A 24,843-nucleotide genomic window follows, 5' to 3' on the forward strand; every position below is an offset into this window, starting at 1 on the left:
TTGCAGGCTTCCGCATTTCATTTAATGGTGACTCCATCCTTGCAGGTGCTCAGGCCAAATCCAGAGATAACCTTGAAAGTCACTTCCTCTCAAGTTCCACCAACAAAGCCAACCCCCTCCCCCACAGCTCCACCTTTAAATAAGCTCTTCCCTGAACCCAGCTACTCACCACTGCCACTCCTTCCATCCTGGTCAAAGCCACTATCATCTCTGGCCTGAACTACTGTGAAATCTCCTGCCAGTGTCCCCATTTCTGCCCATAACTTTCTTTAGTCGACTTCCAGTACAGCTGCCAGAAGTGATCGTACTAAATCCTGAGCAAATCATGTCACACCTCTTCTCAAAACTGTTCAGTAGACTCCATCCACGCAGAGTGAAGCCCAAGTCCTCCAATGGCCAACAGAGTCCCCATCATCTCTTGTCTTACACTTGTCCTTCCCCCTGAATGTGCACAGCTCACTCCATCACCTCCTCCAGGTCATCTCTCTGGAGTGTTTTCTTCTCTGTGAAGCTCCCCCTGGCCCCCCTAAAACTGTCACCTCCCTTCCCCACACACACTCCCGATTCCTTTCCCCGTCTTCTTATTCTCTCTTCTCAGCACTCATAACCATCTAACATACTATAGGTTACTTATTCACCTTTGCTAGAGCTTAAATTACATGAAGGCAGGGACTGTTACCTCTTTTGCTCACTACTACATCCCAAACATCTAGGACAGGGCAGCAAACATTTTCTGTAAAGAGCTAGATCATAAACATTTTAGGCTTTGCAGGTCACAGTCTCTGTTGCAACTTCGCATCTGTTGCAACATTCATGCTCATGAATGAGCAGAGCTGTGTTTCAATAAAACTTCATTTACAAAAGCAGACAGTAGGCTGGATTTGACCTGTGGGTCACAGTTTGCCAACACGTGGTCTAGAACATAACCTGGAACACATCAAGCACGCAAATTATTTGTTAAATTGTCTAAGTAATTAGTTAAAACACTACCTCTGATCAGTTCAAACCTGTCCAGTTCCAGATGCCACATGAGAATAAAGATGTTGATACTAAAGAGCATTCAGGGGCTTCCCTGGTTGCTCAGTGGTTAAGAATCCGTCTGCCAATGCAGGGGGCACGGGTTCGAGCCCTGGTCTGGGAAGATCCCACATGCGGTGGAGCATCTAAGCCCGTGTGCCACAACTACTGAGCCTGCACTCTGGAGCCCATGAGTCACAACTACTGAGCCCACGTGCCACAACTAGTGAAGCCCGCACACCTAGAGCCCATGCCCCACAACAAGAGACGCCACCACAATGAGAAGCCCGCGCACCACAACAAAGAGCAGCCCCCCGCTCGCCGCAACCAGAGAAAGCCCGCGCGCAGCAACGAAGACCCAGTGCAGCCAAAGATAGATAAATAAATAAATAAATTTATTTTTAAAAGAAACCTTACTAAAGAGCATTCAGTTCAACCAGATGGAAGAGGGCCTGAAAACCTTGCCACTTAACAAGGCAGCATGGAAAAAAAAAAAAAAAATTTTAAGGGGCTTCCCTGGTGGCGCAGTGGTTGAGAGTCCACCTGCCGATGCAGGGGACGCAGGTTCATGCCCCGGTCCGGGAAGATCCCACATGCCGCGGAGCGGCTGGGCCCGTGAGCCATGGCGGCTGAGCCTGCGCGTCCGGAGCCTGTGCTCCGCAATGGAAGAGGCCACAACAGTGAGAGGCCCGCGTACCACAAAAAAAAAAAAAAAAAAAAAGGCAGCATGGGGGCTTCCCTGGTGGCACAGTGGTTAAGAATGCGCCTGCCAATGCAGGAGACATGGGTTCGAGCCCTGGTCCGGGAAGATCCCACATGCTGCGGATCAACTAAGTCCATGCGCCAAAACTACTGAGCCTACGCTCTGGAGCCCACGAGCCACAACTACTGAAGCCCGTGAGTCACAACTACTGAAGCCCGCGCGCCTAGAGCCCGTGCTCCGCAACAAGCCACCACAATGAGAAGCCCGCGCACCGCAACGAAGAGTAGACCCCACTTGCCACAACTAGAGAAAGCCTGCGCGCGGCAACGTAGACCCATCGCAGCCAAAAATAAATTAATTAATTTTTTAAAAAAAGGCAGCATGGAAACTGGAGACAGTTCTCTTTAAAGATTTAATGGGTCCGTAAAGCCCATCTCTGAATACCAGAAGGCCCCCATATGAAGATGGGGGGTCAAATTCCTGTGTTGACCAAAAAACATAAAAGGAGACACAGAAAGAAAGAAAGAAAACTGGCTCAATAGACCACACTCTGTCATTTTAATATGAAGACACAAGAGCAGTAAATTTCCCCATTGCACAATGTCTGGAAGAGATTCCTGTATCCAGTATGGACTAGAAGCTCTCTCCCTTCCAACCCTGATCTCATAACACTGCAAGGAGGGCAGACAGGAGCTGGTTTTGGGAAAAGACCAGGTGGGGACTAGCCACATGAAGAGATCAGCACAGAAGTGGCCATGAAACCAGGAAATGGAATGAGGAGCGACGTCAGAAACCACAGACGGGCTACAGACGTCCGTCAGGAGTACAGGACGAGGAGAAAGGATCAGAGAAGTCTGCAAGCCAGCAGGGATGAAACAGGGGAGGGTGTGGCCTTGAAGAACCACAAACACCGCCAGACAGGAGAGAGGGGCATCCACACACTTCTTTCTATTCTCAGGACATACTACCTTCTGCAGAATTCTGTGTCCTGCGTGTGCCCGTCTCCTGCCTGGGATGAGTCCCCTTCTTCTCCGTCCAACCGCTCCTCAAAACCCTGCATCAATCAGTGCACACCTTCTTCATCCCCTCCTGCAGCACACACCCATCTGGGAAATAGACCATGTCAATTTCCAAACGAAAACGTTAGCTTACACCTGCTAACAAGAAGGTGGCATGGCTACCTTTTAATATGTATTTACTGCTCGCTATCTGCCCGACACTGTTCTAAGTGTTTCACCAGTGTTTGGTTCATTTAATGCTCTCCACACCCTGTGAGGTGCGTAGGATGGTCAGGGAAGTTGCAGAGGTCAGATCTATACCCAGGCAATCTGGCTTCAGATGGGGCATTGCTCCACTGTACCCGACCTGGATGAGGACTCAGTGTTGTATAAATGAGCCTCTGGCAATGGTGCTGGGAAAACAACATGGGCATCGGCCTGCTATCCCGCATCTATTCCCACAGCCCCGGTAACGCAACGGCTCACTCAGCGGCAGCTGCCTTTCACCAGGCAGGACCCCAGGCCTGGCTCTGATGGCCCTGCAAAGGCAGGACAGCTATAAGATGGGCCTCAACTCATCAGACAAGTCCAGCTGTGTAAGAAATGATGAAAGATGAGGCTCAGAAAGGAGATTCTGAAGGATCCTTGAAGGCCATGCTAAAGAATTACTCTTGAGAGCAGGAGGAAGGAGAGATTTTTAAGCAGGGGGACGGCATGGATTTGTTTTAGGGGAAAGGATGGTAGCAGGAAGACCAGTTGGGAAGACGTGAAGCCAAGACTGTTAGGTGAGGACGGAACAGGGGCGGGGAGGGACACAAGTTCCAGGAGGGTGGCATCTTTGTGGTCCCCTTTCCTGTGAATTCCACACATTTACACTCAGGAAACAGTTGCTGAATGAACGAATGACTCCAAAGGCATGTCTAAAGTTGAATCAACAGGATCTGATGTCAGCAGATGAGGTTGAAGAAGTCGAGGGGAACTGACAGGTTGATGCCTTCAGAACTGGAGGAATAAGGATGCCAACAACCCACTCAGCAATTCGGGCAGCAGCATAACAAACAGAACGTAGGAAAACATGCTCCAGATGCATGCCTATGTAAAGAGCATATTCAGTCACTAACATAAGTTTTAACTGTCAGCATATTCATTTATTATTCACCCAACCTGTGGGAGCTAAAGCCAGGCAGACAGGACAGTGAGTACTGCCAGCCTCCTGGGTGTGCTGAGGATGTGGGTGGAGTCCCAGCTGAGGCCTTCAGACCTCCCAGCTATGAGGCTCCTCTCTGGACCTAGATTTCCTCATTCACAGGATGCCTGCCGCACTGATTCATAGGAATGTCTGAGGGTTAAATGAGACACTAAAAACAGGGACTGCCCTAGTGGCACGGTGGTTAAGAATCCACCTGCCAATGCAGGGGACGCAGGTTCGATCCCTGGTCCGGGAAGATGCCACGTGCCACGGTGCAACTAAGCCCGTGCGCCACAACTACTGAGCCTGCGCCACAGCTACTGAAGTTCATGTGCCTAGAGCCCGGGCTCTGCAATAAGAGAAGCCACCACAATGAGAAGCCCACACACTGAAAGGAAGAGCAGCCCCCGCTGGCCGCAACCTCGCCGCAACCACCGCAACTAGAGGAAGCCAGCGGGCAGCGACAAGACCCAACGCAGCCAAAAATAAATAAATAAAATTTTGAACAAAGTAAAAACAATGAGTAAGATTCTGAGCCCAGAGGAAGCATTCAATAGGTGTTAGTGGTTATGTGTATTGTTATCTAAATGGTTCCGTCTCTGAGGACTAATTGCATGTAAGTGCTGTGAATAAACTTAAAATGCAGGTCCCTTCCACACCTACCAGAATCTGAATACCTTGAGGCAGGGAGGGAAAGAGCCCTGCATCTGCATTTTTAACAGCACATCAGAAAATACTGCTGAAAATGGGAAAACATGACTTAACATCTGAAGGAAGTATTCAGTTTACCCCCTGCCATTTTCAGTTATCCCTAGGTATTTACCTAACATAAAGAGATCTTTAAAGGAATAATCTTTGAACGGACCTAAAAGCTACCTTCCTGTCTTCAGGCATCCCCTGGCCCCAACAAGCTGAGGCCATAACTCTGGACTGGGTCAGTTGCACTAGGATTATCTCCAGCCTCCCAATTGTAAGCCAGGGGAGGCTGAGATTCCCTTGCACGTAGCTACATAGAACTGCAGGGCCGAAGATAAGACCTCAGTCCATCCAAACCTAAGTCCAGACCTTCCCACTGCATTACAGGTATTCACCTTCATTTTATCCATGGTGGACACAGAACACAGAAAACTCTTACAAGGGCTTATCTCACACAAAGAGGAAACCCATGGAAACTGCCTCATGGTAAGAGGGACAGGGTTCCCTGGATCCATCAAAAAGTTACAGGCAAGATTTAGGATGAAGGTGTTCCACACCCCACATAGCAGACATAGCCTGGGAGACAGACAGGGAAGGGTAAAAAAATTAACAAACAGAAACCTCAATTAAATAGTTGGGAGACCAGGAGGGGGAGCTCTCACGCCTGCAAAAATATCAGAGCCCAAAGGCAAGCAGACAGACTCCTCTTCTTTCCTGCCAAGGACTCAGCCAATGAAAAGCCATGGGGCTTCCTGGTGGCACAGTGGTTAAGAATCCGCCTGCCAACACAGGGGACACAGGTTCGAGCCCTGGTCCAGGAAGATCCCACAGGCCGTGGAGCAACTAAGCCCGTGTGCCACAACTACTGAACCTGTGCTCTAGAGCCCACGAGCCACAACTACTGAGCCCACGTGCTGCAACCACTGAAGCCCACGCGCCTAGAGCCCGTGCTCCGCAACAAGGGAAGCCACCGCAATGAGAAGCCCGCACGCCGCAATGAAGAGTAGCCCCCGCTCACCGCAACTAGAGAAAGCCCGCGCACAGCAACAAAGACCCAACGCAGCCAAAAGAAATAAATTTATTTTTTTTAAAAAGGAGAAAGAAAAGCCATGGACTCTGCTTACGACAACAGCCCTCGCAACTCTCTTTTCCCCTCTATAAGAGTTCTCCTTCCCCTGCCCTTTGGAGACGTACACATGGCTCGCCATGGCTGCAGACCCTGAATTGCAGCTCTCTGCTGATCCCAAATAAACCCATATTTGCTGGAGAAATGCCTGACAGTCTGTTTCAGATCAACAAAGGGAAGGGAGTCAACACATTGGGGGACCCCTGGAAGACTCAGAAAGGCAAATTATTCACGTGACACATCTGAATGGACACTAGTTGATACCTCTCAGGCTGAGCAGATGAGGACTATAGAGACCCCCAAAATCAAGAATATACTATAGGAAGGAAACTTAAATTTGTTACACTGTGCATTTCACTGTAAGGACTTAGCAGTAAATTTTAATACACCTTTAGGGTGTTCTTCATCTTCCACGGTGCTGGAGTTATTGTATAAAATTGCCAGAACTAATCAAACTAGACACCTAAGAAAGGGGAACAAACCAAAGCCGGAGAAAGAGCCCTGGGAAGCTCACGCAGCCTGCATCTACAGCATTTGGAGAAAATGGTGCAAAGAATCTTAGTTTGGAATTATACATTTCTGTGCATTCACGATCAGTATTTACTGAGGGCCTGACAGGACCAACCTCCCTAAACATCTCAGCACTCAGCCAGTTCACATCCCCCCTCATGTCATCAGCTTCTCTGACAAGAGTCTCCAGAGTCTGTCTGGACACCAGGGGCAGTTTCCACCACAGCACTCCCTTTGCAAGGTGACAGTTCACCAGCTGAGACGTGGTCAGCGTCGGGGGAGCTACAATTTAACCACTCCCTGATGGGCCAAGTGCATCCGGCCAAAGACCCTACTCAACCCTCATCTCTGGGGACAGGTCCCACACTAACCCCCAAACTGCAGGCCTCTGGGACGAGGGTGGGAGAGAAGTACAGAGCACACCCCAGAGGCCTGCTGTGCAGGACAGTGGGAACATGACCAGGAAGAGTCTCAGCAGACTGGACACGGTTCATAATTTATGCCACTTATTTCCAATAATGGGGATGAGCAAGAATTATTCAATAAACTATGATAGGAAGATGGGCTGTTTCAGAAAAAATGGGGCCTATCTTATATCTAACACTAAGAGAAATTCTAGCTGGCTTTATTGTTAGAAATGAAACAAGAAGTAACGTAAAATGCTTACAGAGATTTAGATGATGCTGGGATTTAGAAAAGGTATTACAAAAGCAACAGGAGAAACCAAAAAGAAAAGCTTGATATACTTAATGATATATAATTTAAAACCTCTAAGCTAAATTAAGAGAAATGAAAATCTGGAAAATTATAAGCACTATTACAAGTTATTTCAAAAATATAAATACCTCATAGGAAAAAATCTATTAATACACAATTCAAAAAAGTACAAATAAATGGTCAATAGACACCAAAAAAAGGTTCCATTTCTGCAAATCAAATAAATTCAAATTAAAACTGTTTGATACTGGGGGACTTCCCTGGCGGTCCAGTGGTTAACACTCCGCGCTTCCAATGCAGGGGGCCCGGGTTCCATCACTGGTCTGGGAACTAAGATCCCGCATGCCTCGTGGCGCAGCCCAAAAAAACAAAACAAACAAACAAAAAAAACGAGTTTGATATTATTTTTAACTTTAGACCTAGAAAAATGTAATTCACGTACTCAAAGCTGACAATGAAATGAGCTCACAAACAGCTATTAAGAGGGCAAATTGGCCCAAACCTGATGGAAAACAATGTAGCCTTTCACTGGTTATTTTACTTCTGAGAACATAGAAAAAGGAAAGATGCACCAAAATACAAGGTCGTGGATACACATCACATCATAATTAGCAATGTAACTGTGCTGGACAAAAGTGAAAGACTGCATAAACTGCAATTAAATACCGTGTTTTAATACCATGCTTACTTAATGCCGTAAGTAAATGTTAACCATAGAAAATTAAGAAGGGTTCAGGATTCAAAACGATTTCCTTTTATAGAAAAGACGAATGTGGGCACGAGGTGTGCATAAAGATTTCTAGGGGAAAGACTAAGAAACGACCAAATATCAGCAAGTGTGCTTGGCTAACAGAAACACACCCTTATTCTTTTCGTCTTGCTCTATAGTTTTAAATTTCTTACAGAAATAGAAAAATATATATTCTTTCCTAAAATCCACAAAAATTATCAATAGCCATAGTGCATGACTCCTTAGATCCTATGTGCGCAGCCCGTGCTGTGGAAACACTAAACCCCAGATGAAATTTAAGAAGCACATACCCAATGAGAAGATGAAAACTTGACTTTTCTCTACAAGGTAGGCCTTCTCTCTGGGCGGAACTTCCTGGCTGGGCTCATTTCAGCTTTCCCGTGACAGCCAAGTTGGGGACACAAGGAAATCACTAAGGTACCTCAGACTTTGAATACAGGATGGCAATCATGGTCAACAACTAACTACGCAAAGTCTGGACCCCGCCCCCCTTCTTTCTTATTTTGGCCGCGTGGCATACGGGATCTTAGTTCCTGGACCAGGGATCAAACCCGTGCCCCTTGCAGTGGAAAAGTGGGGTCTTAACCACTGGACCGCCAGGGAAGTCCTGGACCCCTTTTTAAAAGTTAAGACTTAAGTAACAATGCCAGTGGGAGAAGTGACTTAAAGCTGTAGCCAGCATCAACCTTCCCTCAGAATCACCTGGAGCGCTTACGCAAGAGGGAAGAGATACGGGAACATATGTATGTGTATAGCTGATTCACTTTGTTATAAAGCAGAAACTAACACACCATTGTAAAGCAATTATACTCCAATAAAGATGTTAAAAAAAAAAGAATCACCTGGAGTGCTTGTTTAAACCCCACCATCCCAAGAGTTTCTAATTTTACAGAACTGGCCTAGAATGAGTGCAGGGGAATTTGCATTTCTAACAAATGCCCAGGCGATGAGGATGCTGAGAACCACACTTTGAGAACAGCCGCCCTTTAGCTTGGTTATAGAGATGTATCACATACCATGACCTCCAGCAGCTGCTAAGAACTTCCCTTGAGAAACTCCTGCCGACAAGAAGAAAGATGTGTTTGCAATCGCCTTCTCTGTGCGTTTACCAACGAGTATACAAACAGAAGCAGCTCAGAACTGCGGTTTCATACACAGGGAACACAGGCTCAGAAGCCAGACTGCCTGGTTAACGGCCCCTCTCCACCACTTACTAGCTGTGTGATAGTAGACAACTTATTCAACCTCTCTGCTTCGGTGCCTTCAGCTGTAAAATAAGAAATAATAGGTCCTTGCCCTCCAGCAGGAAAACTGGAAATGGGTGCCTACCAAAATCAATGAGAAGTCCTCACCTTCCCATTTCCATTCGCATACATTTTCAAAGTCCACCAACAGAATGGGCTTGCAGAGTTTCTTGCCCTGCCTGAAGTTACTGTAACCACACCCATGTTTCTTCTTCTAGGACCCTCTCGATCCTGAAAGGCCACCAAATGTCCAAGAGACGTAGCTACACAAACTGAAACCACCACCATCAAAACAAGCATAGGAGCTCCCATCCCCGGGGGATCCCCTAGGCTGTCCCACTAAAAACAGGAAATAGAATATATGGGAAAGATGAATGGGTTAGGGTCCTGAAACAAAAGATCTAACAATCAAGCAAGTGTGACTAAAGCCCAAAGGTTGAAGTTAGTAGTCCCAGCTACTAGATGGAAAACTTCAGTTAAAGAGCTTCTCTCTGAACCATTTTTCATTGGTGTTTCCTCTCAACTCAAGGACTCTTCAGTGGTTTCAAGACCATGGGACTCCTGGGCAGACCACCTGCACCAAGACCACAGAACACTTCTCTGAAGGCTAGAGACCTGGGTAAGACCCCACAGACTTCAGGGACCCCACCCCCAGAGTGGTCCTCAAAGGTGGAAGTGGAAAGATTCCCAGTAGGGAAAGGGCTGGTCAAATACACACTCCAGTCGTGGCTGTGAGTCCCAGGCAAAAGCAAAACGTGTTCTCGAATAGTGTCCCCGTTCATTAAATACAAATTAAGAGTGTTTTTTAATCCACTAGAAATTTGCCTTAACTACGTACCAGGACACTGAGAGACGCACACGGAGAGAGGGAGGGAGGGAGACAGGGTCACAGACACAGAGGGAGCCCGGAGGAGTTGGAACGCTGCTGTCACATAAGACATACGGAATATGGTGAAAGGTGGGGACATTATTGGAAGACGGCGACTGGTCCAGGGCACTAGTCACATAAAGGAAGCTGTTCATAAGCTGCTTGCTTACGAAAAAAAGAAACAAGGGTGCAGTTCAGTGGTGGAGTCGGGGGCTGGGGAGGGTGCAGTCCCTCCTCCCGCTGGCGGCCGGTTCCCAGCGGGCAGCCTAGGGTCTCAGCCTCCCCGCCTCCTGCTCCCGCCGCTCCCGGGAACTGGAAGCCGGCGCGGCGGCGAGCGGAAAGGCAAGGACACCCGGTGCCGCCGCCGCCGTCAGGTCCCAATCGCCGGCCCTCTCCTCCGCCGCCGCGCGCAGGCGGGTACCAGGAGGCTAGTGCGGGTCGGCCCTGCCAGCAGCAAGAAGCCCAGCGGCCTGGGCGCCGGCGGAAAGCGCTTGCTCGCCGCAGCCCTCTGCCCCTGAAAGGCGCCAGGCGCCGGCCCGCGGCGGAAAGGGGTGTCACGGCTCAGGCGGGGCGCTCACCAGAACAACACGCGGGAGCAGAGGTTCGCGTCCTGCAGCGGGTTGGGCTTCACCTCCGGGTACACCGGCAGCATCTTGCGGGCCAGGACGGGCGCTGGCCGGGGTGGCGCTGCTCCGGCGTGGGCGCCGCTCCCGCTGCTCCTGGAGGCGTCGGCTGGGATGCTGGACCTCAGGCTGCCGCGCGGATCCGCGCTCCGGGAGCCAGAGAACCACTCGCTTCCGGGAGCCGAGCGCTTGTGGCCCTCCGGGTCCCCGCCTCCCAGGCCGCGCCGCCTCCCGGGGCCGCCTGGAGGAAGCCGGCAATGCGCTGCTGCCGGATCCCTGGGAGCCTAGAGCTACAGGCCGCGTGCGGGGGCGGCGGCACAAAAGGTTGGCCGCGCGGACGCAGTAGGGAGCCTGGCGAAGGTGTGAGGCAAGGCCGCCGGCGCCTTTGGATGGAGGCGGGTAGGCCGAGCGCAGGGAACACCGGGCTCCGCGCCTAGGCGGCCACGTGCTAACACCTGGCTGCAAACTCTGCCGTAGTTCTTGCTGCTAGCCCAGGCACCTACCCAGAAGGTGGAGAGGGGAGGCGCCATATCTGCCCGCCCCTGCTGCTCAGAAACGCCCCCTCGGCAGCCGCTTTCCAAACGCCGGGAGAAAGCGGGCAGAAGGCGTTAGCAGTCGGCCTTCTGGGCCCCCTGCCCTCATCCTGACCAAACTGGAGTCCTGGGGGAAGGTCTCCTACCTGCGGCCGAGCATTTGACCACAGACAACAGCAGGGCTTAGTACAGATTATGTTCGTAGAGCTGCAAGAGCTAGAGAAAAGTAACACAGGGTTAGAACTCAAAATGATTTTGGAAGATGACTGCATGTTGCCACTGGGGACAGGCTTTTAGCATCTCACATTGCTGCACTGTGCGAGAGACCTCTGTGAGCTTTTTGCTGCCCTCTTAGATGAGGAAAGGGGAATATGGGGAGAGAGAGACTGCCTTCTGATTTCTTTCGTCATGTGCTCAGATCCTAGTGGAAGAACAGTGACATATGTTTACAAAACACGGTTTTTCGAATTTCTGGGGACCGGATCTCACTTTTAACTCTAACAATGCGCTATTTAAGAAGGCATTATTATCCCTATTTCACAGATGAAAAAGATGAGGCTTAAGGACAGAACTTGACCAAGGTCTTCAAATCAATAAATGATGAATTCTGATTTGGACCCAAGCGAGAGTCCAGCATGGTCTGGTGGATGGACAGTGTGTGTGGAAAGTACCTAGAATGCACCTTGAGTGAATGAATGACTGTAGGACTGAATGAACAAAATCTTGGGCTCCCACTCATAAGTGTTTAGTTATTTGTGTGGCCATCTTACCAGCTCAGCAGTTTCTCATCCCTTCTACCCTAAATGAGGGAAGATCAAAGTTCTTGGTGCTTATAACAAGATCACTTTGATAATTTCCCATGTACCTTGGCTAAAATGGTGTTATTAATAATGGCTTTTAACACAAGGTTGTGAATCAACTATACTTCAATTTTAAAAAAAACAACGGCTTTTAGCGTCAGTTATGCAAGATGAATAAATCTGTAACTAAGCACAACCCTGTGGGGTCCTTCTGGGCGCAAAAGCCTGTCTTTGTCCCCTCCTTTCTTATTTGCAGGATAAATAGCCTCCTAGACCTCCCTGTTGCAAAGAGCAGATTCACATAGTTGCTAATCGTGGAAGTAAGAGACTGCAGAAACAAAGGAAGAACAATCAAACTATAGTGCAGTGATTAAAGCAGGATCCTGGTTCCTCCTCAAGGAATATACATAAAAATATCTTTGAGTTCTTCTGCTGGAAATAAAGCCCCCGCCCAGGTGGAGGACGGTAACTTCAGGCTGAGCACAGGATTACTGGAATGCCCTGTTACCTCACAGCAACCAATCTGAAGAAATTCACACACCCTGCAGCCCTCACCCCAAATTTTGCCTATAAAAATGTCTTCCCAAAACCATCTGGGAGTTTGCAGTTTCTGAGCATGAACCAACCATCTCTGCCCATGAGTCAATTTTTTCAGTTTCCATTAAACCACCATCTCTGTATTGTAATGGCACTTGTCGATCCATTTGGGTGTTTTATTGCATTTTCCTGCATTGTTTAAAATAAATACATGGAAGATGGAGAAAACAGTATGCTGATTTAATAAAGCAATTAATGCAAATATGGAGAGAGTATGAAGTAGACCAAAGGAGGCACCTCTTCAGTCTGGTTTGGATGCATATTGGAAGTAAGCTGGTTGATTTTATGTTCAATTTTGAAGGAAGGGAAAGGAATTTTTTTGAATCTGTGAAATGCCTATAGCAGCTTTATTCATAACTGCCAAAATTTGGAAGTAACCAAGACATCCTTCAGTAGGTGAATGGATAAACTGACCCATCCAGACAATGGAATATTATTCAGCACAAAAAAGAAATGAGCTACCAAACCATGAAACGACATGGAGGAAGCTTAATGCTTACTACTAAGTGAAAGAAGCCAGCCTGAAAAGGCTGCATACTGTATAATGCTAACTATATGACAAAACGCAAAACTATGGAGTCAATAAAAAATCAGTGGCTGCCAGAGGGTGGAGGTGGGAGTGAGGGATGAACTGGTAGAGCACAGAGGATTTCTGGACAATGGAAATACTCTGTATGACACCATAATGATGGAAATGTCATTATATATTTTTCCAAAACCATAGAATGCACAACACCAAGAGTGAACCCTAATGTAAACTATGGACTTTGGGTGACTAGGATGTGTAAGTGTGGATTTATCAATTGTAGCAAATGTATCACGCTGGTGGAGGAATGTTGGTAGTGGGGAGGCTATGGAGTGCGGGGACAGGGCAGATATGAGAAATCTCTGTACTTGCCCTGCAAAAAAAAAAGAGAGAAAGAAGGGAAGGAAGGTAGGAAGGAGGAAAGAAAAGGGAAAAAAAATCTATGAAACACTGGTAAGACACTGATGAAGACTATTTATCCAAAAGGTGAAATGTTATAATAGTGGAAATAGATTTTTTTTAAGTTATAGATTCGATTCTGTATTAATAAAATATCCCCATTGATCCCTTAGAGAATTTCAGTCTTATATAGCATCTGATAGAGATACAGCTTTCTTCAACTCAAGAAAATTAGAAGGGTAGACTTAGCTTTTCTCCTGTCAATTTTTAGAAATAATGTATAAACACTACCAAAGTTATCATAATAATTTCCTTTCCATCCCTTGCAAATTACCATCATCGGGTCCATTTTTTTCTTCATTAAAAAAGATTTTATTATATATTAAACTAAGAGAAATAGAATTTGAGGTAAGAAATAGATTTATAAAATTAATTTGTATTGCATATTGTTTAATCTGTTTTAGATACTCATAGATATATAACATTCAGGGGTTAAAAAGCTGAAGCACTCTTCCTGAACATTAAAAACTTTAGAATTTCTTTTTGGTTTTCTGAAAAGACTTCCCTTCATTCCTTTTACTTATTTATTTATTTTAATATTTAGGTATTTATTTTAGCTGTGCCGGGTCTTAGTTGCAGCAACAGGATGTTTGTTGCGGCATGCGTGTGGGATCTAGTTCCCTGACCAGGGATGAACCCAGGCCACCTGCATTGGGAGCTCAGAGTCCTAGGGAAGTCCCCCCCTTCATTCCTTTTAGATATGAACTCTCAGGGAAGCTGTAGGTATAGAAGTAGCAAATTGCATCTAAATGAAATGTAAGTTTCATACCCTCACAGAGCTTACAATTTAGCAATTTCCATCCTCAGAGACACACCTTTGGGTGAAGGCTTTTATTGTAATGGAAATAATGGAAATAAATTCCATTATGTTTCAATATTAAAACAAAAAATGTTGACTTTTTTGATGGGCATTTTTCTAAAATGTATTGCTGATGGCCCTCCATTCTCAGAGTGGGCAGAACATAATGACAAATGTTATTAATTATTTAGTATCATTACTGTAAGGCCAACTGGCCCGAGGCAGGGGAACACAATCAGATTCACAGGTTGCATCAGACCGAAATTCTCCGGACCACCCAGTTCCAGAAACTGCCCTGGAGACATTCTGGACCACTCAGTTCCAGGAACTGACCTGGGGACTTTGAACCCAGCCCAGCCTTCCCGCCTTTCGAGGGGCGGGACTAACGGTCCCCCAGGATACCCGAAAAGACCACCAAATAAGGAATACCCTGCACCCTCCCAGATTCACCACACCCCTTTCCCTTCTTCCCCTATAAAATCTTGCCCAACCTTCGCCGGGGTGCGACTTCTCTGGCCCCCTTTCTCTCGGACCGGTGAACCTCGCCCCGGAGCGCTCCCTAATAAAGCTCACTTGAAGCTTTCCTGTTTCGTGGTGCCGTTTGTTAAGATCCGACCTTACAGTTACCAGCATGTGGTATTGTGTCATTTGGTGCAATACTCTTGGGCCTAATGAAACATAGGTATAAGGGTTTACTGATCTATGTGTATATATTGAATAACAACAAAAAAACAAAAAGTTTAAACTTTAAAAAATTCACGTCTATTTTTTCTACATTTTTATTTCTTCTCTAACTTTTTTTAATACTATTTTACTTTTAAATGCCTTTTTTTTTTTTTTTTTTGGCTGAGTTAGGTCTTCATTGCTGTGCATGGGCTTTCTCTAGCTGTGACAAGTGGGGGCTCCTCTTCATTGCGGTGCGCGGGCTTCTCACCGCAGTGGCTTCTCTTGTTGTGGAGCACAGGCTCTAGGCGCGCAGGCTTCATCTGTTGTTGGCACATGGGCTCAGTAGTTGTGGCTCACAGGCTCTAGAACGCTGGCTCAGTAGTTGTGATGTACGGACGGCTTAGTTGCTCCGTGGCATGTGGGATCTTCCAGGACCAGGGCTCGAACCCATGTCTCCTGCATTGGCAGCCAGATTCTTAACCACTGTGCCACCAGGGAAGCGCCCCCCACCCCCGCCTTAAATGCTTTTAAACCAGCTTGTAAAGTAATACTGAATAGGCTTCAAAGTAAGGATCTGAGGCTCTCTGCTAGGAATAATGAGTTTGTACATATAATTTTGGCAACTTATATGCCTTTTGGCCTCAGTTGTCTTCTGTGAAACTGAACTTGCCTAAAGAATGACAGCTGGAGAAGCGAATGTTATCACAAGGCGATTTGGTTTGCTAATGGTTTATAAGTGTCTCTAAATGGTTAGTAAATTTTCCCTCTTCTTTTAATGTGAAGTATTTTAAGAATGCTAAAAATATCGCCAAATTTTATTTTTTAAATGTGTATATAACCCCGATTATATAAAATACTGATTTTCCTATATTTACTTAGAATTTTCCTTAAAGAACTAAGATGTATGGAAACAAAGGGAAAGAGAGAGAGAGAGAGAAGCCAAAGGAGACAGAAGTGGGAGAAAATGTGGTCACAGAAGTGCAGGAAAAGCTGGAACCTATGCTTGTGAGAGGCTAGAAAGTTGAAGACTGAAGAGTAACAATTGGATTTGGCAAAGTGGAGGGTTTTGGTGACTTCGGAAAAGCAGTATTTTAAAGAGAGATAGAAACACTATAAAAATGTGTTGAGCAGAGAACAGTGTGTGAAGGTGTGGAGACAGTGGTTATGCACAACTCCTGTGAGAAATTTTGCTGTGAGGAGGAGCAGAAAATGGAAAAAGAAATAACTACAGGAGTACAACCCTTGAGAAGGCACTCCTCCACGCTGTAGACTGTTCTATAGCCAGTGTTTAATAACATGGACGAGTCAACGATGTCAGTGCCTGCCCATACGCCCTGGCCCCTTACATTTCACACCAGCCTGACTTCCTGCAACTCTGCCTGAGGGCTCTGTCTGCCACCACAGTCAGCTCTGCTCAAGTAAAAGGCAGGCCCAGAGCACCAGGGAATTTAATCTCTCTGCTTTCCTCCCCCAGCAGCCTTCAGTCAACAAGACAGACAGGAGTATAAATACCCCAACTCACTCACTCCTCAAAGAAGTTAACCATGAGGCTTGTGTTCCACACTGTCTCCTAAAGTTACCCAGCAGGATTATGCTCCAGTAGCCCATCCCGGGAAAATGCTTGATAATATAACCTTTGCTGCCTTCATTCCCTTTCTTGTCTCACTTACCCCCTCCACTACCAGCGTTTCCTGGGACCACTACCAAAATAATCTACTGCATTCAAATTCTTGTCCTAGAGTTTAGTTTCAGGGGACCAAACTAATACAACAGAAAATATTCATATAATGACATGAAACCATTATACCAATTTTGCACAAGAATGCATGAAACAAGAAACACTGGAAGAAAATATTCCAAATGAAAATATTCCAAATATTCCAAATAATTGTTTATTTCTGTATTGTCACATTATGGGTAATTAAAAACCAAGGCAAACCTTATTTTTCCTGAGGGAAAAAAGGTTTTTTAAAAGAAATGCTGTAGTGACTTCCCTGGTGGTCCAGTGGTTAAGACTCCACCCTTCCATGGCAGGGGTGTGCTCGCCTGATCCCTGAGCAGGGAACTAAGATCTGGCCTGCAGTGCTGCGTGGCCAAAAAATAAGTAAATAAATAAATAAAATAAAATAAATGCTGTATTACATTATACAGATTAACAGAGGTTTTCTAAATTTCAGAAGGCAGTGTTGAAAGAACAAAAACTGTTACTAAATAAAATCATCGCTGATGTTAGCTTTCTTAGCAACACATAGCAAATGAACTACGTACCAATATTCATATGAAAAACACACCAAAAATCCAGCCTTCCAAGGAATTTATAATCAGTCTGTAATTATGCTTCTGACCAAAGGTTATGTCATATAAGGCAACTGTTCGGCAAAACGTGGTATTTTTCATTCACTAACAATAACTACCCTTCATTGAATGTGTAACTGTACCCTTTTATCATCTCACTAAATCCTTGCAATAGGGATAGGGTATATATATAATTATCTTCTTACAGGTAATAAAGTTTAGACAAAGGTGAAGCGAATTTTCCAAAATGGAAAAGCAACAAGATTTGAACACAGATATTGGTCCCAAAGCCCATGAACTTCCTGCCACTTCGGGCTGCCTCTCTCTTCATCTTCAGATATGATTTTAGAGTCACAAACAGAAAGTAAAGAAGTAATCATTGCATCAACATTTCTGAGGTACTTGATGCAATTTAGAACCAGGAGGCTGGATGTGTATAAAGACAGTTTGCTGGAGCAAATGGTTGCCTCAGAGCAAGGTGAAGTGGTGTCACCAGAATCATGCTGGGTAGAATGATTGGAACGCTGTGCTCCCCAAACCCTGGACCAGTATGATCACAACAGCAGAAAAATCAGCTTGTACAGCAGAGACATGGATTTTTTTTTTAATTGCCCAGTCCAAGAAAACACAATTTTAAAGTATTTATGAGCTTAAAAGCCTAGAAATGGCACAGATTATATAATTACCTATTGTAGAATAAATTTTTGGTCAGAATTAGATTCTTCAATCACACTTCACATGAGAACAGCTCTTACCTATCTCTCAGCAGTATTTGCTGAATATTTACTAGTCACTCACTACTTTTACAGGTAAAACATAGACTAATCTGTAGGAGAGAAGGGAGAAAGAATCCTGTTAGTTCTATGCTCAGCTTTTAAAAAAAATGAGCTAAAAAGTGGATATCAGCACAAGAGGGAAATAAGTAACTTCAGACTTTTTGTCCGTATATGAAACCCATCTGAATATGTATGTCAAGATTTTTTTCCTAAAGAGATACTAGTTTTCATTTTTTTTTTTTTTTTTAATTTTTTGGCCGTGCCACCCAGGGCTCTTAGTTCCCTGACCAGGGATCGAACCTGTACCCCCTGCGGTGGAAGTGCGGAGTCCTAACCACTGGACGGCAAGGGAATTCCCTGTATGTCAAGATTTATTTGAAGAAAATAAATGCATTCAAAAGTGTTATTTCTGGGATGAATAAACAAAATGTGGTAAACATGCAATCCAGTATCTTTCAGCCTTAAAAAGGAAGGAAATTCTGACACACGCTGCAGCATGGATGAACACTGAAGACTGTGTTATTGTGATGTATAATTAGAAATATACATTTGATCTTCACCCTGTTCCTGGCTCAGAGCTCCTCAAACCTTTAGGAGGTCTAAGACAAGAGAGAGGTGGTTTCTTTTCTCATTTAAAACAAGCCCCTTTCAACCACACCTGAGTTTGAGTGAATGAATCTGTTTCTCAGGGAAGCCAAATAGCAGATTCAAGGGTTGGAACTTTCAGTCCCACCCCCGACGTCCAGGGAGGGGAGAAGGGCTGGAAACAGTTCAATCACCAACGCCCAATGGCTTAATCAACTGCACCTAAGTAATGAAGCCTGCCTAAAAATCCCAAAAGGATGGGGTTCAGACATCTTCCAGGTTGGCAGACATATGGAGGTGCTGGGAAGGTGACTTGCCTGGAGAGAGCTTGGAAGCCCCATGCCCTTTCCCCCCATAGCTTGCTATGCATCTCTTCCATCTGGCTGTTCCTGAGTTGAATCCATTTATAATATAAACTAGTAACCTAATTAGGTAAACTGTTTTCCTAAGTTGTAAGCCACTAGAAAATTACGAAACCCGTGGAGGGGTTGTGGGAACCCTGATTTATAACCAGTCTGTAAGAAGCACACGTGACAACCTGGAGTTAGGACTGGCTTCGAAAGTTGGGAAGGAGGGGCAGACTTGTGGGACTGAGCCCTTAACCTACAAGGTCTGACACTAACTCCAGGTAGATAGTGTCAGAATTGAGTTAAATTGTAGGACACAGTTGATGTCTGGAGAGCTGGAGAACTGGTTAATGTGGGGAAAGCAATCCACCATTTGGTGGCCAGAAGTACTGAGTCACCAAATGACATTCTGAAATTGAGCAGGACCCTGTAGGGCCCTCCTGGGCACAAAAGCTGTTCTGTGCCCCCCATTGCTTATTTGCAGGAAAAAGACTTCAGCCTCCTAGACCTTCCTCAGTGCCAAAGAGCAGGTCCAAACAGCTGCTATTCAGGGAAATAAGGAAATGCAAAAACAGAGGAAGAACAATCAAGAAACGATAATGCAGAGATTAAAGCAGGATCCTGGTTCCTCCTCGAGGAATATACGTAACAGTATCTTCGAGCTCTTCTGCAGGAACTGAAGTCCTCACCCAGGTGGAAGATGGCAACTTCAGGCTGAGCACGGGATTCCTGGAACACCGCCCTGTCACCTCGCCAGCAGCCAATCCAAAGGAAGTCACACACCCTGCAGCCCTCACCCCAAATTCTGCCTATAAAAACTCCCTGAAAACCATCAGAGCTCGGGTTTTCGAGCGTGAGCCATTTGTTCTCCTTGCTCGGCACTGCAGTAAACCTTTCTCCACTCCAAACTCTCACGTTTTGGTTCGTTTGGCCTCACTGTGCATCGGGCACGTGAACTTGCGTTTGGTAACCATTTCAGTTATACGATGTACCTAGAGTAGTCAGATTCTTAGAGACAGGAAGTAGATGGTATTTGCCAGGGGATGGGGGTTTGGGGTGGGTGGGGAGTTGTTTACCGGGTAGTTTCAGCTGGGGAAGATGAAAAAGTCCTGGAGATGGATGGTGGTGACAGTTGTACAACAATGTGGATGGACTTAATGCCACTGAACAATATACTTAAAAAGTGGTAAAAAGGTAAATGTTGAGGTTATTTATATTTTACCATGTAGGGGAGGGGAAAATTCCTTTTACTTCTACCTTTCTAGAAGACTGGGGCACTGGAAGGCCAACTGATATAAAGCAGATGGACAAGAGAAAAACAGTTTATTGACATGTGCAGCATGCATAAATATGAGAGAGATGCAGTGCTGAGGAACTCAGAGGGGTCCTTAGAACTTGGGGTATGTGTAGCATCTTAAAGAAAAACAGATCTATAGAGAAATGACAAGACAAAGGAAAACCAGGTTAGGTTTTTAGGGATGGCAAACTGTGGGAAGGTAAATATATGGGAGAAACTACTGGAAGATGACGGTTATTTTAATATTTTAATCGTGGTGCCCACTTTCTGTCTTCCACAGGGCCTTTTTCTTTTTAGTATTTATTTATTCGGCGGTGGCAGGGCTTAGTTGTGGCATGGGGGATCTTTTAGTTGCAGCATGCAAACTCTTAGTTGAAGCATGTGGGATCTAGTTCCCTGAACAGGGATCGAACCCAGGCCCCCTGTATTGGGAGCACGAAGTCCTAGCCACTGGACCACTAGGAGAGTCCTTTCCACAGGACCTTAAACCTTCCTTCCTGGAGACAGAATTTATGGCTGGCCTCATTTCTTGGAAGTTTCTGCTTTTAGTTGGATAAGGGAAGCTCCGGGAAGGCTTCTTCCTATATCTATTAATTCTCATTTGCCTCCAGTTCAAAATAACTTTTATGCCAAAGTAGCATATTTGGGGGTGGCATATTCTGACCCCCTATAAGCACGATTTTTTTAAGTGTTATTTCTTTTTTTTATTATTTATTTATTTTTGGCTGTGTTGGGTCTTCGTTGCTGTGCACAAGCTTTCTTTAGTTGTGGTGAGTGGGGGCTACTCTTCGTTGCGGTACGCCGGCTTCTCATTGTCGTGGCTTCTCGTTGTGGAGCACGGGCTCTAGGGTGCAGGCTTCAGTAGTTGTAGCACGTGGGCTCAGTAGTTGTGGATGCGGGCTCTACAGCTCAGGCTCAGTAGTTGTAGCACACGGGCTTAGTTGCTTCACGGCATGTGGGATCTTCCCAGGCCAGGGCTCGAACCCATATCCCTTGCATTGGCAGGCAGATTCTTAACCACTGCGCCACCAGGGAAGCCCCAAAGTGTTATTGCTGAAAGTAAGAAGGAAAAAAGAATCTCTCTTTTTATTTTTTAAATTTTTACTGAGATATCTATTTACTAAATATTTCCAGTGTGCAACATAGTTATTCACAATTTTTTAAAGGTTAAAGTCCATTTACAGTTATTTAAAAAATACTGGCTATATTCCCTGTGCTGTACAATATATCCTTGTAGCTTATTTTATTTTTTAAATTTTTAAAAATATTTTTTTATTTTTTCGCCACACTGTGTGGCATCTTAATTCCCCGACCAGGGACCAAATCGGTGCACCCTGCGTTGGGAGCACAGAGTCTTAACCACTGGGCCGCCAGGGAACTCCCCCCTTGTAGCTTATTTTATACACAGTAGTTGGTAACTCTTAATCCCCCTGCCCCCCGCTTCCCTCTCCCCACTGGTAACCACTAGTTTGTTCTGTATATCTGTGAATCTGCTTATTTGTTATATTCACTTGTTTATTTTTTAGATTCCACATATAAGTAATATTGTATAGCATTTGCCTTTCTCTGTCTGACTTACTTCACTAATCATAATACCCTCCAAATCCCTCCATGTTGTTGTCCATCTGCTTTTTAGGGTCCCAATGCCAAGGCTGTTTTACAGGCTCTCAGTGTGTAATATTTAATAGAGCAGTGGAGGTGTTTCTCTTTGATTTGGGGGGTAATGTGTCCCAGTCACCCTCAGAGTGCTTTAACGGAAGAGATCCAGGTTCTCCCCTGCCAGCCTCCTCCCTTTCACGCACCAGGGATCCTCCAGTAAAGCTTTAGGTTGAGGTCACTGGGAGGAAGGCCTTTCTCTCTCAGCCCTCTGTTCTGGGTTGCCTGGCCACATAGTTCTCTGGCTGCTGGAGGGAAGCTGGTGCTGGCCAGCATACCTAAAGTGGAAATACGGAGATTTTGGCTCTAGGGAATCAGTGTCACCAAGTACCCTAAAACAGATTCTGCCCTGAGAACCGATGGAGGAGGCTGATTTGGTGCTGGGCTGAGTCATTGTACAAAGACTCTGTATGGAGGCATTTCTTCAAGTCAAGCTTGCCTCACACGCAAACAGGCCTGGGTACATGGCATAGCGTAAAAGTCACAGGCATCAACTGTCTTACCTCACAGACCCAATCACTTTCCATAGTACTGTCCAGCTTCTGAAGGGCTGTGTCTGGAATGTCCTAGTCTGTTGCCTCTCTGACCAGACCCACCTTCCCCCATTTCCTTCATGGCAGAGGTCTGAAGCCACTCACAGAGAAAAATCTAGTTAAATTATTTCCTGACATGGGGCTAGTCACCTTATACAGAAACTTATGTTGTTCTAAACTGAGCAGTCAATTTTTTTTTTTTTTTTTTTGTGGTACGCGGGCCTCTCACCGTTGTGGCCTCTCCCGTTGCGGAGCACAGGCTCCGGACGCGCAGGCTCAGCGGCCATGGCTCACGGGCCCAGCCGCTCCGCGACACGCGGGATCCTCCTGGACCGGGGCACAAACCCGTGTCCCCTGCATTGGCAGGCGGACTCTCAACCACTGCGCCACCAGGGAAGCCCCGAGCAGTCAAATTTATAGCAAGACAAACTGTGGTACAGGAGGCCTACTCACCATACGCTTATATAATTGAGACTCTGGTCAAGTGACTCTTCCCTGCACGATGGAAATAATTCCAAGGTAAATAATCTTTCTCCTAGGACAATGTCGCCTACCTATTTACCTAAGTAGTAAGGCTCACCCTGCAGAGCCAATCTCCATCAGAAATCACTGACAGCACAGGTCAGGAATCCAAAATGAAATTTAGGGTAAATACTAATCCACTGAATCAAATATGGCCTGTCTGAAACAAAAGCTCCAAGAAGAAAGCTAAGGACTTAAGGAATAAATGTGCGTACGGATAAGACAAAATAGAAAGGAACTAAACATGAGTTGACACCTCAGAGAAGAAATGCAAAAACCTACACTCAAATAATTAAAGTTTAGCACCAACATGGTTAATAAAATACAAGAGACTCCAATTTCGGACAACAATACATGAAGGAAGTTAGTTTGTGCTGAAGGCAGCGATTGAAACTAGAATGGATACATTCTTGAATAAATAGCATTGAATGGAAATTCCCTGTTGGTCCAGTGATTAGGACTCTTGAGCTTTCACTGCTGAGGGCCCAGTTCAATCCCTGGTTGGGGAAGTAAGACCCTACAAAGTACAGCCAAAAAAAAAAAAAAAGAAAGAAAAAAGAAAATAAATAAATAGTATTGAAGTAATAGGTTATTTGGAAAAGATAAAATTTAATATGTATGTCACACCTTATACCATAATATATATATATATTATATATTATATATATGTGAATCAAAGGTTTAAATATTTAAAAAAATGAATCTATAAAAGTCCTAGAAATAAACATAGGTGATTTCTTTCTAATAATCTTGGCTTAGAGAAGACCTTTAAAAGTCATAAACCCACACACCATGGAGAACAAGACTGTTAAAACAGATTTACGAAAAACAGAAGTTTGTCGTATGGCAAAAATCACATAAAGAAAAATCAAAATATAAATGACAAGACAGGAAAAAAAGATAATTGCGGCAGGTATGCTGTAGATAAAAGGGGCTGTTCCTTTCATTTACAATGATACTGGATAAATCAGTAAGAAAAATACTAACAACCCAATTGAAAATTGAACAAAAGATCCAGAAGGCTGATCATAAGGGAAAAATGCATATTGCTTATCAACCAGAGAAAAGATGCTTAATATCTTGCTCATAATTAGGGAAACAAATCAAAACAATGAGATATATAGTTTTTCACCTTACAGAGTGCAAAAGATCAAAAAATGTGTTGGCTAGGGTGTGGAACTGGCATTTTTATAAGACTTGGTGACATTTTATGAAAAACGAAGTCTATATACATTTTGATGGACATGTGTTTCAACACAACAACGTATTTCAGGGACACATCCTAAAGATATAATCATGCCTGTGTGTTGACGTCTCTGAAGAAAGATGTTATCACAAAACTGGTTGTAAAAGCAAGGGCTGCAAATGATACGTTGTGCTCATCAATGGAGGACTGGTTAAATTAATGTGGGGCATTGACACAATGGAATACCAGGGAAACAGAAAAGAGGCAGAGATCTATCTGCTCTATCTGATATCACAGGCTACCCAAAATATATCATGAAATGAAAAGTGCCAGACAGAAAAGAGTACTTATATATGTCCCCTCTGTGAAAAACCCAAAACAGTAGCATACGTCATCCTTGCACGTTTGTGGAAACTTAACAGTTGCTGCCTCTGGAAAGGGTTACCAGGGGGTCTAGGATGGGAGGGAAACTTACCTTTCCTTCAATAGTTTCCTTTGATGCACTCAAAGGGTCTAAAGGGAATAATCTCTTTAATGTAGAAAAAAATGGGAATATGCTTTTCTGTAACCATCTTGTAGCCAACTATCCAAATATGATTATTTTGATCATGCCTATATCAAAAATGTGTGTGTGGAGAGGCTGGGGCCGGTGAGATGGGATGCAGTAAGAACATATGACCCCCCCCCCCAAAAAAAATAGAACATATGCCCAATTATACTAAGCGAAATAAGTCAGACAAATACTGTATGATATCACTTATATGTGGAATATAAAAAATACAACAAACTAGTGAATATAAGAAAAAAGAAGCAGACTCACAGAT

At 45.0% G+C, this 24,843-nt stretch overlaps 1 protein-coding gene across 5 annotated transcripts in view; it reads right to left on the reverse strand.

The window, feature by feature from the left end:
- Nucleotides 1–10,604, reverse strand: part of ABCC4 (ATP binding cassette subfamily C member 4 (PEL blood group)) — a 218,152-nt gene extending 207,548 nt beyond the window's left edge. For all 5 annotated transcript variants that reach the window (XM_073795355.1, XM_073795354.1, XM_033843477.2 and 2 more), the window contains exon 1: nt 10,398–10,604. In XM_073795355.1, coding sequence (XP_073651456.1) covers nt 10,398–10,471 — 74 coding nt within the window. In that variant the 5' untranslated portion in view covers nt 10,472–10,604. The remainder of the gene's footprint in view (nt 1–10,397) is intronic.
- Between the last annotated feature and the right edge of the window lie 14,239 nt (nt 10,605–24,843).

Source organism: Tursiops truncatus, chromosome 18 (assembly GCF_011762595.2).
Source record: "Tursiops truncatus isolate mTurTru1 chromosome 18, mTurTru1.mat.Y, whole genome shotgun sequence".
NCBI lineage: Eukaryota > Metazoa > Chordata > Mammalia > Artiodactyla > Delphinidae > Tursiops > Tursiops truncatus.